The 20,029-nt window shown below is 48.2% G+C and overlaps 1 protein-coding gene and 1 long non-coding RNA gene across 8 annotated transcripts; both read left to right on the forward strand.

Moving 5' to 3' along the window:
• Nucleotides 1–4,263: 4,263 nt before the first annotated feature.
• On the forward strand, nt 4,264–19,667 carry LOC115659446. Of its 7 annotated transcripts, XM_030579585.1 has the most exons (6): nt 4,264–4,384; nt 8,210–8,315; nt 11,611–11,742; nt 14,832–16,797; nt 17,441–18,336; nt 19,437–19,667. In XM_030579585.1, exons 4-5 carry the CDS (start codon nt 14,868–14,870, stop codon nt 18,310–18,312), a joined length of 2,802 nt encoding a protein of 933 aa, XP_030435445.1. In that variant the 5' UTR covers nt 4,264–4,384; nt 8,210–8,315; nt 11,611–11,742; nt 14,832–14,867; the 3' UTR covers nt 18,313–18,336; nt 19,437–19,667. The 7 variants fall into 7 exon arrangements, with proteins under 7 accessions (XP_030435445.1, XP_030435443.1, XP_030435440.1 ...); XM_030579583.1 differs by having other exon boundaries at nt 8,207–8,315; nt 17,441–19,667; XM_030579580.1 differs by having other exon boundaries at nt 14,810–16,797; nt 17,441–19,667.
• Nucleotides 13,113–19,667, forward strand: LOC115659468. Its single transcript, XR_004002556.1, has 3 exons — nt 13,113–13,124; nt 18,590–18,594; nt 19,415–19,667. It is a non-coding gene; the product is annotated as an uncharacterized LOC115659468 (long non-coding RNA).
• Nucleotides 19,668–20,029: the final 362 nt, after the last annotated feature.

A 20,029-nucleotide genomic window follows, 5' to 3' on the forward strand; every position in this document is an offset into this window, starting at 1 on the left:
TATGCTGGAGGGTAGGGCTAGGATACAGAGGGACTTAAACAAATTGGAGGATTGGGCCAAAAGAAACCTGATGAGGTTCAACAAGGACAAGTGCAGAGTCCTGCATATAGGAAAGAAGAATCCCATTCACTGTTACAGAAAAGGGACCGAATGGCTAGGAAGCAGTTCTGCAGAGAGGGATCTGGGGGTTACGGTGGACGAGAAACTGGATATGAGTCAACAGTGTGCCCTTGTTGCCAAGAAGGCTAACGGCATTTTGGGCTGTATAAGGAGGGGCATTGCCAGCAGATTGAGGGATGTGATCATTCCCCTCTATTTGACATTGGTGAGGTCTTATCTGGAGTAGTGTGTCCAGTTTTGGGCCCCACACTACAAGAGGGATGTGAAAAATTGGAAAGAGTCCAGCGGAGAGCAACAAAAATGATTAGGGGGCTGGAGCACAGGACATATGAGGAGAGGCTGAGGGAACTGGGATTGTTTAGTCTGCAGAAGAGAAGAATGAGGGGGGATTTAATAGGTGCTTTCAACTACCTGAAAGGAGGGTCCAAAGAGGATGGATCTAGACTGTTCTCAGTGGTACCAGATGACAGAACAAGGAGTAATGGTCTCAAGTTGCAGTGGAGAAGGTTTAGGTTGGATATTAGGAAGCACTATTTCACTAGGAGGGTGGTGAAACACTGGAATGGGTTCCCTAGGGAGGTGGTGGAATCTCCATCCTTGGAGGTTTTTAAAACCTGGCTTGACAAAGCCCTGGCTGGAATGATTTAGTTGGGAATTGGTCCTGCTTTGAACAGGGGTTTGGCCTAGATGTCCTCCTCAGGTCCCTTCCAACCCTGATCTTCTATGATTCTATGATCACAATGATCCGATTAGGCCTTATAAACTATGAAACTATAAAGCAGGTTATCTAGGTCTCTAATAATTCTTGCAGCTCTTTTCTAAACCCGTGCTAATTTGTCAACATCCTTTCTGCAGTGTGAACACCAGGACTGGACACAGTTCCCACTAATGGTCTAATTAATGCCATATGACCAACTAATGAAGTGCCCCTCATTACTGCTACTTCATAGTCCTCTGTTTAGCTTCCCCAGGATCACATTAACTCTCTTAGCTACAGCATCACACTGGATGCTCATATTCAGATGGCTTCCACCACGACCCTTTGGCCCTTTCCAGGGCCACTGATTCCCCAAAGCTCCCCATAGCAGCGCACAGAGACACTGTCTGACATGGTGATGAACCAGGCTCATGGCGCTGCGGACAGTAAGAACCGCACAGATAATTCCTCAAACACAGCAGCACAAAACCTCCTCTCAATCTGTCGAGCTCATTTCCTTCTCTGCTCCCACAGTGCAGCTGGCTACACCCTGGACTGGGCATGGTTGTCAAATGCCAGAACTGCCCTGTATATCCACTCGAGCTGCTCTGTGCACCAGAGCCCCAGAGACCGGGAGTAACCTCTCGCTCACAGCGCGTCTCACACGCAGACACAAAGCCCTGTAAATCTGTTCAGTTCCCATCATGCGTCACTGCTGGAAAGTCATGAACCTCAAACAATGGCAGCACTGACTGAATGCAAACTCCACACAGGCCACGGGACAAGGAACAAAAGAATAAGCCAGGCATGTCAATCAGTTCCCCACTGCTGCTGTCGACCGTCTGGCACTGCAGGGCCCCTCCCTACAGCCCCCTCTAGTCCTGGGGTGTCTGCTAAAGAGGGAGGGAGAACAGTGGAGCACTGACGATCAGGAACCCCAGCAGAGTCACGGAGTTCAGCACAAGGAATTCTTGTAACCCTCTGCCACTGCTGCTGCTGCAGGAGGGAAAGGGAGTATTAATTACAGCAGGAGCTGGAATCCCCAACCGGAATAAGGGCCCCTTTGTGCTGTCAGTGGCACTTACCTGTCTGTCCCCTACCATTAGCACAGGGTCTGAGCACTAGGAGACACCAGAGATCTCTGGGACAGAGGGGGCTAGAGCCGGTGATCGCCCGCAGCCCACGCTTGCAGCTGAGACTCCAAGGCAGAGCAAGATGCCTCCCTGTAGACTGGATTTAGGCGTTTCTTTCAGAGAGGGGCAGGGCTGCGCAAACACCCCTCTGATGGGCATCGCTAGCTGGCTAGGTTGGGGAGGTGCCACCTAGGCTGCCGGGAGTTGTGAATCTCATCCAGACGTCCCATCTCTTCTCGCAACAGGGAGCGCAGGCACATAATGCCGGATTTGGGAGTCCTGGCAATGCTCAATGTTCCTCTCTGAATCTAGCCCCAGGTTACTAGCATAAGGTCAGGCAAGATGTCAGGGGCACAGCAGGGCACTGAACTAGAGTCTCAGGTCAGTGCCCCAACCATTGGGTCACCCTTCCTCTGACAGCAAGCCCCCAATATTCACACAGTGAGAGACAGTCCCTGCCCCAAAGGGCTTTCGCTGTCAATAGGCGAGCCAGGCAAAGGGCAGAGTCTCATCTCCATTTCACAGAGGGGAAACCGAGGCCCAGAGAGACCATGGCTGGGACTTTCAAAGCAGCATAAGGGGAGAGGTGTGCAAGTCACCTCCCTCTGAAACCAGCCTAAGTGACTGACAAGGAGTCTGTGGCACAACCAGGGATCTACCCCATCTCCTGAGTCCCCGGCCAGTTCCTGAAACAGGAGAGCAGCCTTCCTCTCTTGTGTCTGTGCAGAGAACAGCCCCCACACTTCTTCCGCACCGCACTGCTTGTGCAGCCCAAGCTTGCTGCACACACCGGGGGCTCCTGGCATCCCTCCATTCCTCCTCCACATGCTCCCCACATGCCACCCTCCCATCTCCCTTTATTTCTGGGATTCACTGCAGCCCCTCGTTGCCTCCTTCCAGGGAGTGTGATGTGTGCCCCATTCCCTCCCTCTCCCATAGCAGGGCATCTCATTCTCCTTCATGGCAAAGGCTCTACGTGCCCCCATTTTCCCCTCTCCTCATCCCCCCGCTCCCTACTCCCTATATAACATCTCTCCCCTCCAGTGATTCTGTGTGCCCCTCCCCCCCAACAGGGATTCTCTGTGCTCCCTATTGCCCCTCCCCCTAACTCCCATTCCCCTCCACCTACCACTTGTCTTCCTGAATCTGTCCCCATCTCTCACCTCCATGTAAGTTTCCATTTCTCCCCACCATAATCGGCTTATGGCCACTGATGTCCAGAACATTCCCTGACCCAGGAACAGTATGTTAGACACAGGAGCTGCAAATTACATGGCCTGATCCCCCTGAATTCTGGGGGACCAGTGAAGATCCCTGTACAGAATCTGACCCAGATGCTTCTCATACCTCAGGGGACAGGAATCCTTACCCAGCGAGGTCATGGTCTCATAATTCTCCTGCATGACATCCCAGTACAGAGCTCTGGGACCTGGGTCCAGCAGGGCCCATTCCTCCACTGTGAAATACACAGCCACCTCCTTGAAGGTCACCGGCTCTGCTGCAGCCATTTCCCTTCCCAGGCACCTGGCAGGATGGGATGATCTCCAGCGAAACGTGGACATGGTTCTGCGGCCTGACAGGGTGAGAAGGGAAATTGGAGGTTTCAGAAGGGGCTTATGTCCATTTCAATCCTCCATTTAGCTCAGATTCTTCCCCTGCAGACAGCTGTTCCAGACTCTGCTGTCCTGGGGAAACGCCTGAGTTAAGGTTTATGAAAAAGCATCTACATTTCGGCTCTTAAATCCGTACCCAGGTCCCTCAGTACCTGGCCCGATTTTCACAAGTGCTGAGCCTGCCACATGGGGTCCAGGTCTGAGCCCAGCTTGTCCCACCTAGGGATTCACTGGGAAAACGTGTCGCCAAAAGGCAACAACACTGCTGAGAAAGAAAAACGAGCTTTTAACCAGAAAACTATTCTCGCTCTCCCCTCCCCCCGGCCCCTCTCCAAAGCGGAGGGAGTGTGTGTGTGTCCACCGTGCACACCTCCAGCCCCAGGGCTGGACACGGGGCTGGCCGAGGCCGGAGATGCAGCTGGTATCTGGGAGTGTGAGAAGCAACTCAGGGTCCCTTTCCAGCGGCAGGGGCGGAGCAGGGCCCTCTTTGGGGGACCCCCCCCCGGCAGCGCGTCTCCCAGCCGGGAACCCTCCGGCTGCCGCACCCCTCCGTCTCCTGCAGGCTCCGGGTCGGGGCTGGGGCCCCCGGCCGGGCAGTCACAGAGGGGGCGGGCCGGGCCGGGCTCTCCCCGCCCCCTGCGCTGGGAGCAGCAGCGGCTCCGCCCGGGGACCGGTGTCCCATGGAAACGGGTCCCGCGGAGGAAGTGATCCGGATTCACTGCCGCGTTCAGCCCGGCCCCGCCCGCGTCCCAACAACCCCCCCTCCCGCGGCTGCTGCTCCCGGGCCCGTCTCCCGGCGGGGCCCCCAGCGCAGAGCGAAGGTGAGCGAGACTCGCGTGGGGAAACCTGCTTCCGTGGGGCCCCGGGGCCGGACCCCCGCAGGCTCTGGGGAAACTGCCCCATGGTTCGGGCCGAGCCTGCTTCAGCCTGGGGCGGGGCTGGGAAGGGAAATCACTGCGGCCCAGAGCCACAAAGACTTGTAGGCTCTTGTGAGGGTGACCAGACAGCAAGTTTGTGTGTGTGTGTGTGTGTGTGTTACAGGCACCTGCATTAGAACAAGCCCTGAATATCGGGACATCTGGACACCCTGTTTTCCACTGAAAAAGACAGGAGTCCTTGTGGCACCTTAGAGACTAACAAACTTATTTGAGCATAAGCTTTCGTGGGCTACAGCCCACTTCATCGAATGCAACATTTTCCACTGATTTCATTGGGCGATGAAATATTTTTGTGGCCTTGGCGGGCTGGATGGTACAGTTTTTCAAAGGCTCCTAAGTCCTATTTTTTAAAATACGATAGGGCCGCACTCGGCTCTTAGAAAGAGGTCCCTAAATCCAGCCTGTAGGGAGGCACCACCCTCTGCGTGGGAATCTTAACTGCAAACCCTTTCTTGGCCTTCGGTGCCAATGCCATTTTAGCAAGGAAGAGGTAGCGTTTAGCCCAGTGGTCAGAGCACTCACCTGTGATATAAATAGGGTGAGCAGACAGAAGATGTGAAAAATCAGGACGGGGGTGGGGGTAATAGGAGCCTATATAAGAAAAAGACCCAAAAATCAGTACTGTCCCTATAAAATTGGGACATCTGGTCACCCTATATATAAAGGAGCCCTCTTTCATGTACCTTCTCTACCTAATATATCCTTATTGGAAGCATTACAATGAAAGGAGTAAATATAGCCTTGATGCCATCTCCTAATTTTTAGAGAAAAAATATATGGTTTCTGTACGTTTAGTGCAATTCTAAATCAAGTCCTGCAAACAGGTGTTCATAGTCTTAATGACAGAAGAATCAAGTGCTAACATGCATTCTTAGAGGAAACGAATTTAAATGCAGCCTGTGCATTTCTAAATAGCCACTGAATAATTTACAAAATCGTAGGGCAGGTCTGCAGGTAAAACCCTGCATCGGCACAGCTGCACTGATGCAACACTTTAATGTAAAGACGTTCTACACTGACAGGAGAGAGCTCTCCCATTGGCATAGTGAATCCACCTCCGGGAGAGGAGACGGGGGACCCTCCCACTGACCTAGCACTGGCTACTCTAGGGGTATGGCTACACTTGCAGCTGTACAGCGCTGCCGCGGCATTGCTTTGAAGTGCGAGTGTGGTCGCATTGCCAGCTCTGGCAGAGAGCTCTCCCAGCGCTGCAGGTACTCCACTTCCCCGTGGGGATTAGCTTACAGTGCTGGGAGCTGCGCTCCCAGCGCTGGGGCACTGTTTACACTGGCGCTTTGCAGCGCTGTAACTTGCTGCTCTCAGGGGGGTGTTTTTTTCACACCCCTGAGCGAGAAAGTTGCAGCGCTGTAAAGTGCCAGTGTAGCCACGGCCTAGGGGTTAGGTTGATATAACGATGCCATTCTGGATATGGATTGATGTAAGTCTGTATTACAGCCCAGACCTTAGTAACAGCAGAATAAAGAAGTATTAACACATATATAGAAGCATTAGAGAAAAATAACTTTAATGTGGTTAATACAACGAGGAATCCTGTGGCACCTTAGAGACTAACAAATTTATTTGGGCATAAGCTTTCGTGGGCTACAGCCCACTCCCTCACATGCATGAAGTCTGTGGTTAATGCCATTCTAAATAAAGTTGATTAAACAATTTCACAAAGGTGACCAAATATGAGTGATAGAAAGAGAAACTATAATCATAGACCTAGTTACACCTTTCAGAGATAATCGGGAAAGTTTTAAAACAGCAAGAAAGGGGGAAAAAAGGCAGAAAGAAGAGAAAATATGGCATAGAATCATAGAAGTGCAGGATTGGAAGGGATCACGAGAGGTCATCTAGTCCAGTCCTCTGCACTCTTGGCAGGACCATGTAATAACCAGGGTTGTTCCTAGGGAGGTGTGGGGCCCAGGACATCCCCCACACTCCACCCTAGGCCCCACTCCTACTCCACCCCTTCCCCCAAGCCCCTGCTCTGCCATTGCCCAGCCGAACCCCTATTCCACCTCTTCCTCCAAGCCCCTGCCCCTGAGCGCTGCCAGGTACTGGCAGGGCACAGCAGGGCTGGGCTGGTAGCACGGCTGAGGGCTCCCACCCCCGCACTGCCCTGGCCCCTCCAGGTCCCACTGAAGCAGGGACGGGGTGGAGGAGCAGGGCCCCCCAAAGCGCAGGGCCCGGGGTGACTGCCCTGATCCGTCTTATGGAAAACATGGCTCTCTGTTAATAACTAAACTGTTCCTGACAGGTGTTTGTCTAACCTGTTCTTAAAAACCTTCAGTGACGGATAGTCCACAACCTCCCTAGGCAATTTGTTCCAGCGCTTAACCACCCGGACAGTTAGAAAGTTTTTCCTAATGTCCAACCCAAACCTTCCTTGCAGCAGTTTAAGCCCATGTCTCCCCAAATACCCACTCCTCTTTTTTTTGTAAGACAGCTCTTCTTTGCTGCATCTATGCTGCAGTTGGCCCAGTGAAAGATATTACCTCCCCCATCTTGTCATAAGACAGTCGGTCAAGGGCCAGAGTTTCTTTGTGAGGCTGCCTGTGCCGACATGCCTGTGTTAAAGTATAATTAAAAAAAATTAAAAACATGCTTGGTACCAGCGTGTCCATGGGAGAGAGGCCTTTCGAGTGATACCCGACTCAACCCAGTTCCGATGACACTGTAGTGAAAATGTCCACAAACTGTGGGACCTGGCCCTGGGATCCGGGTGACATCGAGTCCCCCATACAGCGCAGAGGGTGACACGACTGAAACTACAATTCTGTAGATTTTTACGCCTGGAACGACACGTCTCTTACCTTTCTGTCATTCACTTGCACATGGAATTACACATGCTCCCACGCCTTCGGGGAGGGGGCTCCATGTACTCTAGATCAAACTTTCCAACCTGTGGATCGGGACCCAAAATTGGGTCACCGGAATGTTTCAGCTGACAGTGCCCCACTCTTCCAACCTCCAGGGAGCGGCAGCTCCGGTGGGCTTAGGCCAGGCCAGGCCAGGGGAGGGGCCCTTCTCCCCAGCAGCTCGGGTGGGCCAGGGGAGGGGCGCCTCTCCCCCACCTGCCTGGGCGGCTCTTGAGATCCTGGTGCGCGGCCGTGCAGCTTACAGGGAGCGTAGGTGGGTGTTGCGACCTGGTGCACGTGGTTGCAACACCGCTCACATTTGCAGTGTGTGCTAAACATTGTGCTTTCTGCAACAAAGCCACAGCCTGCGATTTTCTTACCATCATACCTATTACTTATTGAATATCCACTCTGATTCTGAGTGCTGATCTAAATTCCTCTGTAGTTACCTCTTTTCTCCCTAGTTGTTGAATAAGGACATAAAATCCCCTCACATTTTTCTCCAGTTATCGACTTTTAATATCAAATCTCCTCAGATTTTGCTGTTTTCCATCTCATCCTCAAATGTTGATTTAAAAAAGCAAACCTCCTCACACCTTGCTTCCTTTCCCACTATTTTTTAAATGTTTATGTAACGTTTTCTCAGCTCCCCCTCCTCCCATACATACACCTTTTGAACTGCAGGAATTTGTCTGTATTTGGAAAGAAATGTGACTGATGAAGACATACAGCTGAGTGTGTATTTAGGATTTTACTGCTTTAAAACGGGCTCAGGTTTAAAATCACGGAACATGCTTTGTGAGAAATGTCCCACAGATTCATTTGTTCTCTTTCTCCATAGCAGGATTTTCAGGGTTGAGGTGGTTTCCCGGTTGGAGTGGGGTGAAGAGCCAGAGGTTCTAGAGTTCCAGGCCTCTGAGGAAAGAGAGTGCTGAGAGGTGCCCACACGGGTGAGGAATCAAATAACTTGACACAGTAAAGAATCAGCAAGCGAAGCTGTAACTCCCACCAGTGCCTTCTAAATAGGCTTGCCAGACTTCTTGTTTTTGACGAGAACACCCAGTCGAAAAGGGACCCCAGTGGCTGTCCCGTTGGCGAGGTGCAGCAGGGCGAGCAGGGTCCCTGCCCTGCTCTGCGCCGCTCCTGGGAAACGGACAGCATGTTCGGCTCCCAGGCAGAGGGGTCACCAGCGGGGCTCCAGGTGCTGCCCCGGCCTGCAGGCGCAACTCCCATTGGCCAAGGCTTGAGCTGCGGTCTGTGCCCTGGTGGCAACCCTGCACTCTCTCTCCCTGTCGCCCACACACAGGAGCTCGAGGTATCCCCATCTTGGAGTGCCCCAAGGGATTCTGGGAATGGGGCTGCTGGAGGAGAGGCGGACAAGACAGCCCCTCTTGGGGCCCTGTGGCCAGCAGGTTCTCCTGCGTGTCCTCTCCCATAGGGCCCCACATCCTGCCAGCACTGCGTGCCTCGGCTTTCTCTCAGCTCACCAGTGGGGCCCTTCTAGCCTCAGACCCCTGGCTTCTGCCAATCCCGGGCCCTGGTGTAGTGGCCTGGCCCTGCTTGTGGCCAGGGCATATAGCAGTGCTATGGGCTGCCCCTTGCCACCCCCACTGTGTTTGCTAACCTCGGCGGGCCAGGGAGCAAGCTAGAGGTTGGGATGAGAATTAAGCAGGTGCCAAGCCTGTTTGTTAAAGCTGCAGAACTTCCCAAACAAACTACAGTGCACAGGCAATGAATGAAGGTCCTATAGCTGCTGGAATGAAAAGCAAGTTGTGTCCTTAACTAATTAAGGGCCCTGTTTGCTCTAGCCACCACAGTATCTGATATTCCTAACTGAGATTTCCCTTTAGTGTTCAGGGCATATATTAAAAAACACGTCCAAACTTTAAATCAATCAAGGAAGGCAGCTTGGGTGAAAGTGATCATGAAATCATAGAGTTTGCAATTCTAAGGAAGGGTAGAAGGGAGTACAGCAAAATAGAGACCGTGGATTTCAAGAAGGCGGATTTTTGTAAGCTCAGAGAGCTGATAGGTAAGGTCCCATGGGAATCAAGACTGAGGGGAAAAACAACTGAGGAGAATTGGCAGTTTTTCAAAGGGACGCTATTAAGGGCCCAAAAGCAAGCTATTCCGATGGTTAGGAAAGATAGAAAATGTGGCAAAAGACCACCTTGGCTTAACCACGAGATTTTGCGTGACCTACAAAATAAAAAGGCGTCATGTAAAAAATGGAAACTAGGTCAGATTACAAAGGATAAATATAGGCAAACAACAGGAATGCAGGGGCAAGATTAGAAAGGCAAAGGCACAAAATGAGCTCAAACTAGCTATGGGAATAAAGGGAAACAAGAAGACTTTTTATCAATACATTAGAAGCAAGAGGAAGACCAAGGACAGGATAGGCCCACTGCTCAGTGAGGAGGAGGAAACAGTAACGAGAGACTTGGAAATGGCAGAGATGCTTAATGACTTCTTTGTTTCGGTCTTCACTGAGAAGTCTGAAGGAATGTCTAGTATAGTGAATGCTTACGGGAAGGGAGTAGGTTTAGAAGATAAAATAAAAAAAGAGCAAGTAAAAAATCACTTAGAAAAGTTAGATGCCTGCAAGTCACCAGGGCCTGATGAAATGCATCCTAGAATACTCAAGGAGTTAATAGAGGAGGTATCTGAGCCTCTGACTATTATCTTTGGAAAGTCATGGGAGACGGGAGAGATTTCAGAAGACTGGAAAAGGGCAAATATAGTGCCCATCTATAAAAAAGGAAATAAAAACAACCCAGGAAACTACAGACCAGTTAGTTTAACTTCTGAGCCAGGGAAGATAATGGAGCAAGTAATTAAAGAAATCATCTGCAAACACTTGGAAGGTAGTAAGGTGATAGGGAATAGCCAGCATGGATTTGTAAAGAACAAATCGTGTCAAACTAATCTAATAGCTTTCTTTGATCTTGTGGATAAGGGAGAAGCAGTGGATGTGGTATACCTAGACTTTAGTAAGGCATTTGATACGGTCTCGCATTATATTCTTATCAATAAACTAGGCAAATACAGTTTAGATGGAGCTACTATAAGGTGGGTGCATAAATGACTGGATAACCGTACTCAGAGAGTAGTTATTAATGGCTCCCAATCCTGCTGGAAAGGTATAACAAATGGAGTTCCGCAGGGGTCTGTTTTTGGGACCGGCTCTGTTCAATATCTTCATCAACGACTTAGATGTTGGTATAGAAAGTACGCTTATTAAGTTTGCAGATGACACCAAACTGGGAGGGATTGCAACTGCTTTGGAGGACAGGGTCAAAATTCAAAATGATCTGGACAAATTGGAGAAATGGTCTGAGGTAAACCAGATGAAGTTCAATAAAGACAAATGCAAAGTGCTCCACTTAGTAAAGAACAATCAGTTTCACACATACAGAATGGGAAGAGACTGTCTAGGAAGGAGTATGGCAGAAGAAGATCTAGGGGTCATAGTGGACCACAAGCTAAATATGAGTCAACAGTGTGATACTGTTGCAAAGAAAGCAAATGTGATTCTGGGATGCATTAACAGGTGTGTTATAAACAAGACACGAGAAGTCATTCTTCCGCTCTACTCTGCGCTGGTTAGGCCTCAACTGGAGTATTGTGTCCAGTTCTGGGGACCACATTTCAAGAAAGATGTGGAGAAATTGGAGAGAGTCCAGAGAAGAGCAACAAAAATGATTAAAGGTCTTGAGAACATGACCTATGAAGGAAGGCTGAAAGAATTGGGTTTATTTAGTTTGGAAAAGAGAAGACTGAGAGGGGACATGATAGCAGTTTTCAGGTATCTAAAAGGGTGTCATCAGGAGGAGGGAGAAAACTTGTTCACCTTAGCCTCTAATGCTAGAACAAGAAGCAATGGGCTTAAACTGCAGCAAGGGAGATTTAAGTTGGACATTAGGAAAAAGTTCCTAATTGTCAGGGTGGTTAAACACTGGAATAAATTGCCTAGTGAGATTGTGGAATCTCCATCTCTGGAGATATTTAAGAGTAGGTTAGATAAATGTCTATTAGGGATGGTCTAGACAGTATTTGGTCCTGCCATGGGGGCAGGGGACTGGACTCGATGACCTCTCGAGGTCCTTTCCAGTCCTAGAGTCTATGAGTCTATGAAATGTCCCACCATTGCTAAAATTGCCACATGTATTTAGAAGTGATATTACAAAGTAAAAATCACAGTGGGATTATAAAAGTCCACTAATTTAACATTTATGTGCTTAGATGCTACTGTGATGGGTGACATAGACAAAGAAGCGTAGCTACAGAGTGGAGAAGTCCAGCTCGAAGAACAGAACAATTCAAGCTGAATCATTCAGGATTTGTGTTTCTGCTTCTAAATTTGAAACAGCAAATGTAAGTAAAATTAATGTTGAAAAAGTTGTTTCTAGTACCCAAAAAGACGTTCATGTACAATCATACATGATTAAGAAAATATACATGATGTTTAATAACAACTAGGACATGTAGGTTTAATTTCTGAAATTCTTTTTGAGGGCTCTTGGTAAAGGAGAGCTCTTATATAAGGAAAACCTTGCCCACAGCAGATATGATAACATCTAACTCCAAACTCAGGAGCTAAATATGAACCCTTATCGGGAAGGGGGTGGCAGCAGGCAGAGGGGTACTTGATAGCCAGGTGGCAGAGCAGAGGAAAGGCTAACGATGGATGAGTGAGTAACGTGGCCTTGTGGTACGGCTCATTATCTTGTATGCAAGTTCATTCTTGTGAGCTGTTTACAGCTGGTAAGTAATTCCAACCAATTCAGTTGTATTCTGTAGGGGCGCTCCAGTGGCTGTGAGAAATACGCTGGAGGGATTTGGGTTCACCAGCTGTTTTTATCTCCCTGAGGTTGATCTGCTGAACATTTCTCCTTTTTTGAGAATTTTTTTTCCCTGAATGGAATTTCTTCCAAGGGCTCCTGTTGTCAGTTCGCTTGGGGCTATATCATAATGTTACTGTCATGGACAGGTCAGGGGCTGTGAATGTTTGTTTACTGCCCGTGACTTGTCCATGACTTTTACTGAAAATACCCATGACTAAAACGCAGCCTCATCGATTAGTGTGGAGACTAGTCTCCCAGCAGTGAAGGGCTGGGAAACGAGGAGGCTCAGAGAACTGGTAAGGGGAGCCACACCCTTTCCTCTCCAGATCAAGGGTGTGAATCCAGCTGTAATTGGTCCCATTTGGTTCCATAAGAATATTCAGGTGAAGAAGCACTTGCAGCATCATGCCCTAGCTGCAGCCCCACGTTCTCGTTCCAACTGGCACTCCCAGCAACGAGACAGAAGTGGGAATCGAGCATCAAGATTTCTCATGGCTGAGAGGCTCCACTGCACAGCTGAGGCACGTTGGTGAGGGCAGCACAGAGAAGCTTGCGCTGCCATTGTTCCCCCCGTCTTTTTCTAGATCCACCTTTCGGCTAATATGTAGAGTGTAAGATCTTTGGGGCAGGGTCTGTATGTTAGAGATGTGTACATTGCTTAGCATAATTGTCTGGTGAAAGTGCCTTTGTAATACAAGTAAGTAATGTTTACAACGTTACTTCAATGTGTGAGCATTTAAGGTGGAACCATGTAGCACTTTTTATAAAAGGTGTAACCTAGAACTGTGTTTCCCAAACCTGGGACGTCGCTTGTGCAGGGAAAGCCCCTGGTGGGCCAGGCCAGTTTGTTTACCTGTCCCATCCACAGGTCCGGCCGATCGCTGCTCCCACTGGCCGCGGTTTGCTGTTCCAGTCCAATGTGAGCTGCTGGAAGCGGCGGCTAGTACGTCCCTCAGCCCAGGCCACTTCCAGCAGCCCCCATTGACCTGGAGCAGCGAACCGTGGCCGGTGGGAGCCGCGATCAGCCAGACCTCCAGACGGGGCAGGTAAACAAACTGGCCTGGCCTGCCAGGGGCTTTCCCTTCCCCAACGTCCTCCCAAGTTTGGGAAGCACTGACCTAGAAGATTTATCACTGGATTGAATCTAATTCTCTGTCCTGTATACAGCTAATTTTTTCCACTGGAATGGTGAGACTTGTGGCTGGTCCCCAAGTAATAAGAATGTAATTAATCCAGTATTTCAGATCCTTTTGTTTTTTCCAATATAAATTACTCGGTGGTAAAAAGCAGTGAGTGGCAGCTTTGTATCAACTGATTATGGAAAAGATGACCTGCATCAGTTGCTAATCTTGATTCTTGATTAGTCTGAGCCCTAAAGCGCCTATGCAGTATTTTGCACTAAGGTGGATGTTTAATAGTAATGATAATTAGCTAGCAGAATGCAGTTTGATGTTACTGAAATCTACCTAGGGCCATTTATAACCAATTTTACATGTAATGTGCTATTGTTTTCCTTTATCTGTGTGTGTATAAAACCTTTAAAACATGGCTTTGGGGGTGGGGGTGGTTTAATTATTACATGCATTTTCTCCAGTTAGCTTGTGACCTCTTTTGTACAACATTTAGCAATAACCACTATTCTAATAAAAGGTCCAAATCCTATAAAACAAGAGTTACCCTTACTCCAGATTGTGCAGGTAAACCACCGTTTTTGGTATGGTCACAAGTCTCAAGGTCACTTGGCACCCATTGCATGTACCCATCACCAATATGGGGATATTTTGAGATGAGGTGACAAGGTAAGCGTCAGGACAAGATGATGACCATTGAAAATCCTCGTCTTACAAATATATGGCAGATTGATATTTTTTAAATTATGCCCTGCTCTCTTCTGGGTGGGTCTTTTAATTATCTGAAAGGTTCAAACAAAATTCTGAATATATTATCTTAACACAATTGAGTTAATATATTAACATGCTAGTGCCTTGTTTTGTTAATCTTGAGAGTAGCTGCTATCCAATGTAAATTATATTGTTATCCTATTTCACATCATTTTGTCGTGACTTAATAAAACTGTACTAATCATGAAAAATGGTGACGCTGTGAGCATGCCGTTTTCAGTTTGATGTGCCAGCTGCAGCACTTCATGCTGTTCCCAGGGTGGTGCTAACTGAGCTGATGCAAATCTAGAGAGGTCTTTGCAGAACTGGATGTTACACACGCTGTTCAAAACACCTGTGTTAACTCTAGCTCCATTGAAAACAGAAAAAATAGCTTATGACAAATTATAGAAGCTAATATGATACAATGGAATAGAATAGAAAAAGTCCAGTTTTAAGGGGACCTGTGCCATCAGTATTGACTGGACACCATAAGTCCGGTTACCATAATTTTCTTTAGTTTTCTAGTGTGCTGTAAAAAATAAAACCAGATATTAGCATAATATATCTGTCAAAACAATATATTTGATTGAATCTTGAATAACTTTTTCAGTGCACAGTCAGAAGCAGTAGGGACCAACTAGCCTTTAAAGAGTTAAGGATCTAGTCAGCTGGCATCAATGGTTAGCAACATAGTTAGCGTTGTGCCATCCACAGTCAACACTGTTTTATCTATCAGCTAAACTATGCTGCAGTCACACTAGTGCGATGTGAAATGGCGGAACCCGAAAAGAAAAAGATTCAAAGGCTGTGCCCTTTTAAAGATGAGTGGTTGGAACTCCCAGAGTATCGGGATTGGCTTACAAAGGCAAGTGAAGAGTCGGGATTCTGTTCTATTTGTCGTGTTCAGTTCAAGGTTCACTTTGATTCTGTAAAAGCTATCCAGCATCATGCAGAGACAGCGAGTCACAAAATCAAAGTACGAGGACAAGTCCAGTCCAGTCCAATCGATAAATTCTTCGTAAAGACTGATACTTCCGAAGAACAACAGGTGTGCATGGCTGAATTACTCTTAACATACCATGGAGTTAAACACCATCACAGCTACCATTCTCAAGACTGTGGAAATATACTGTACCCCTCCATTTTCACTGATTCCAAGATAGCTTCCAAAATTCACTGTGGAAGGAGAAAAGCGGAGGCTTTGATTGAGAATGTATTGGCACCCCATTCATTAAAACTGGCTGTGCAAGACATTGGCTCTACATCATTTTCAGTAGTGACAGATGCTTCTAATAAAGGGAACACAAAATTATTCCCAGTTGCCCTCCGCTACTTTAATAAAGATAAGGGAACCTGCACAGGTATCGTAGACTTTTTCGAGGATGCAGATGAAACATCAGAGGCAATCGCAAACAACTTAAGAAGTTGTCTTCAAAATGCTGGTCTGATACATAATAAAATTGTGGCATATGGAGCAGACAATGCATCTGTCAATTTTGGAAAACACAAGTCTGTTTTGGTGCACCTAAAACAAATGTTGGATTTACCAAACCTTGTGCCAGGGTATTGCAGCACTCAGATAGTGCACAATACAGCGAAACATGGCTTGAAAATGCTCTCTTATGATGTAGAGAATTTGGTCATCAAGGTTTTCAGTGAATTCTCATCCAGTGCAAAGAATATTAGTGAACTTAAAGAGTTCTTTGACTTCCTGGAGACAGAATATTCGGAAATCTTGCGCCATGTACCTACACGTTTTTTGACTCTTTTCACTGCCGTAGACAGGTTACTGAAGCATTGGCCTGCCCTCAAATCTTACTTTGTGAACAAAGGAGAGGAAAAAGTGAGCTGCACAATATGGGCCTTTCTTTCTGAGCAAGAGGATGCAGCATCCGATGATGACATTATTACGCTTCCCGAGCTGTACATCTACTTTGTGCACAACATTCTGAGCCAGTTTGACAACACCATAAAGGTTCTTGAAAGTGATTTCATTCAGGTAACTGAACTGTATGGCGTATTCAGCAGGCTGAGAAGCGAGATTCAGAATCGACAAGAGCAAGGCTTCTATGGGTACAAGGTGACACAGTTCTTGAAAAAACTGCCACCTGATGGGCAGAATAAATTTGTTGGCGATGCCCAACAGGCTTACGCACGCATGCTACAGTACCTGGAAAAGTGGTTTGATTTCAGCGAAAACTCTTTCTATGTGTTGTGTGCACCACTCAATCTGGACAGACCTCTTGAGCTAGACAAACTGTGTGCTTTGACTACAAGCTGGGACATTCAAGTAGACGGAGATGAACTATTTACAGAAATGTGCTCATTGAATGATGCGCTACCAACCCTAAAGAGTTTGACAAATGGTACTGAATCGATATTGTCCCCACAGCAACAAGAGCGAATCAATGTCTCTGAGGTATGGGTAGAATTCTTTAAGCGCTGGGAGGCCCCGAACTTACTTAAAATTGTGCAGCACGTGCTTGCTATACCACCCACCAACGCATTTGTGGAACGCATTTTCAGTGTTATGAAGAACTTGTGGACTAACGAAAGGAATCAGCTCCATGTGGACATGGTGAAAGCTGAGTTATTTGTGCACTTCAACTATAAAATGACATGTGCCGAGTTTGCTGGATTTTTGAAGACAAAAGCAGCGAAGGAGCTTGTGGTGGCAGCAAGAAAAGAACAGAAGTATAAATGTAAGTTGTTTCAATTGCCACGCTCCTTAAACCTGGGTTTGTTTTATTTTGTTTGTATCTTCTTTACACTGCAGAAGAAATTAAAAAGTTTAATTGACAGTAGCATTTAAAATCTCTCCCTGAGGAGGCGAAGGGTATTTGAGTCACACATTCCATCTCCCACATTCAGATCCTTGCAGCTCCTGGCCTTCTCCTGGTGCCTGCTCGGGCCTTGCAGTGAAATTGAGTGAGTGAGCGAAGGTGGGAGAGAGCGAGTGATGGAGGGAAGGGGGTGGAGTGAGCTGGGGTGGGGCCTCCGGGCAGATGGCGGGACAAGGGTGTTTGGTTTTCTGCATTTAGAAAGTTGGCAACCCTACTTCTAAAGTCCTCCAGGGTCTGCTTCATCTTAGCCAGGTCAGAGTTGTTCCTAGAACTCTAGACACTTGGCAGTAGCTCCCTCTCTCCTGCCCTCACTACCTCTGATTTTTCAAATGGGATGTGGTGACCATATTTGTCCCCTTCTCTCTCTCCCTTGGGAAAGGGTTTGGGGAGGATTCTGCTCCTGATTTTTCAGTTTCTCCAGTGCTATTTGGGCTTGTTTCTCTCCTGTCCTTCTCCACTGCAGGGATGACTCATGTCTGGATTCTCTTTCTCTCTGTCCCAGCAGGTGAGGAGATGATGAGTGAGAATGTGGAAGAGAATCCTCAGCAGGAAGATCCTGAGCAAGTTGAAACTCACAGAACTTTATTGGATAGATCTGAAGCGACTGTGTCCTGGAGTCCAGAGCATGGAAAAGCTGGTGGGTCTCAGCACAGCCCAGAGAGACAGCAGGGAAACCAGCCAGGGAAGAACACGGGTAAATCCACTCAATGTGAAGGTGGTTTGAAGAATCTTAGCAAAAACATGATGCACCAGAGATCCTCCAAAGGGGAGGGGAAAAACACATGCACCGAATGTGGGAAAAGCTTCAGTCGGAGTTTATACCTTATTATACATCGCAGAACCCACACAGGAGAAAGACCTCATAAATGTCTTCAGTGTGGGAAAAATTTTATTGGCATCCCAACCCTGAAAAAACATCAGAAAATCCACACGAGAGAAAAATCCTATAAGTGTCCTGACTGCGGGAAAAGCTTCAGTGAGAGATCACACCTTATTGGCCACCAGAGAGTCCACCGAGAAGCAAAAACCTTCATATGCTCTCAGTGTGGGGAAACCTTCTGTAACTGGTCATCCTTTCTTAGACATGAGAGGATCCACACTGGAGAGAGAGCGAAGCCTTACAGCTGCCCCGAGTGTGGGGAGAACTTCCGGGATAGGACTGGTCTTGTTAGACATCAGACAACTCACACGGGAGAGAAACCGTATAACTGCCTGAAGTGTGGCGAAAGCTTCAGTCGGCGCTCAAACCTGACCAGGCACCAGAAAGTTCACACTGGGGAGAGACCCTATAAGTGCCTCAAATGCGGGAAAAGCTTCAGTCAGAAATCAACCCGCAGCAGACATCTGAGAACCCACTGGGGAGAAAACGAGTAAATACCCCGACTAGAACTGGCTGAAGTGAGTTAGACCGGAGCAGTTGAGACTAGCTTCTTTTTAACTGCCAGTTTTCTGTGTGCTTTAAAATCCACATATGGACTTGGATTGTCCTGAAAATTGCTGTGCCTCATCTGGGCTGGGGGCAGAGCTAGGGGTGGGGGGTTGTGGCCGTTTGGTCTTGGGGTTCCTCAAATACAGCCCCCCAATAAGAAGCTGCTTTTACCATTCAGATTGCTCTGAAACCCTGTGCCAATTTAACCCCCATGAAAAGCAGGAAATGTAACATTAGTGCACATGCTACACCCACAACATAACCTTAACTCTGCCCTCTCTGAGTGAAGTCCCAACGGGCCAATAATACACATTTGCTCTCTACCTTTGTAGATGCTACAGCACACTTCAGGATAGAGCACTGATGAGCAATGTAGGACAAATCTGGCCACCTTCTGTTGCTAAGGGAGGACCCTGGGGTAGGTCAGGCATAGTGAGCAGCTCTCACTTACACTCAGAAACCGAGCCTGCTCCACACAAACCACCCTAGAACAGCAAAATGTTCCCACGGCTTCCCCTTGCCCTGAGGATTCCTTGGGAGATGTGGCTTTCGCTGACCCTGCAGTAAGCCCTGGAGTCAGATGTGCATTTCTACTGGCAGAGCCTGCAGAACTCAGCACTGCAATGAAGCATAACTGACCCTTTTAAAGTACACCTGCACTTCTCCTGCTATCCCAGGGTCAGCTCTGCCAGCCCACTCCAGCGAATCTCTTCCCCACTCAGTACAGCTGCACCTCATACAGCGAAGGTAGTCGAGTGCATGCAGATGAATTGTAGGATTCGGATCTATGGACTACAACATGAGCAATGGTCCATCTTCTTAGTCCTTCATGTCTGCTTATTCTGGCAACACCATCACTGAACCGTTCTCACTGGCTATTGCCAGCTCCAAGGGGCAGAGTTAAGGTTGCTCTGTGGGAATGACATTTACCTTCATTTCTTGGGTTTTACAGGTGTAGGTTTAGCCACTCGCCGCACTGGGGAAGGGCACAAGGCAGCACTGGGCAGCCTTAGCTCTGCATTAATCAATGTTTTGGACAGTTAATAGATTTGACCATTTGACTTTTCAGAATCTGGTGACCCATCTCTGGTGTTAGGAGACAGCAGCCAGCTCCAGTCTTCTCCACCCTCCTCTGGCTCTGCCTGGGTTATCAAAGGAAAGGCTCCGATCATCCTGTCCACCCTCCCAGCTGCTGGAAGTCCCTGTCCCAGCTGGAATCTTCTCCCTCATCTTACCTGGTTCCCCAGCCAGTGTCCTATGGACTGGGTAGCCGGGGAACCATTTCTGCCCTTTATTCACATGACCGCCAGCGACCTGGGGCCATCCAGTGTTTACGGACTAGAAGAGACAGGTGATGGGCAGGGAGGAGCCTGTGTTTGAGCACAGGGATGGGAACCCTGGGACTGAGTTTATGAATCAGTGAGTGATGGTGAACGCGCTGAGACTGGAGAACTCGTTGCACTAGCAGAGCACAGCTCATCCTTACAAAGAGGAGCAGCAGCTGCAGCCAGCACCCAGAGAAGCGAAGACAGCATTTGCCCGGCTGCAGCTGGCTCGCCGTCACAATCTGAAGGGAGCTGGCAGCCCCTGGAGCGGCCAGCAGCTTGGAGAGAGACGGGGGTTCAGCTCAGGGAGTTCAGCCAGAGCCCTGGCGCGCTCTTT

The sequence above is a fragment of the Gopherus evgoodei genome, chromosome 11 (assembly GCF_007399415.2).
Source record: "Gopherus evgoodei ecotype Sinaloan lineage chromosome 11, rGopEvg1_v1.p, whole genome shotgun sequence".
NCBI classification, from domain to species: domain Eukaryota; kingdom Metazoa; phylum Chordata; order Testudines; family Testudinidae; genus Gopherus; species Gopherus evgoodei.

Excerpts from the sequence above, each read along its gene's own strand:
- LOC115659446 (XM_030579583.1), top strand. The coding sequence starts at position 14,868 with ATGGCGGAACCCGAAAAGAAAAAGATTCAAAGGCTGTGCCCTTTTAAA. Across the intron at positions 16,798-17,440 it reads AAAAGAACAGAAGTATAAAT|CAGGTGAGGAGATGATGAGT; the intron begins GTAAGTTGTTTC and ends TCTCTGTCCCAG.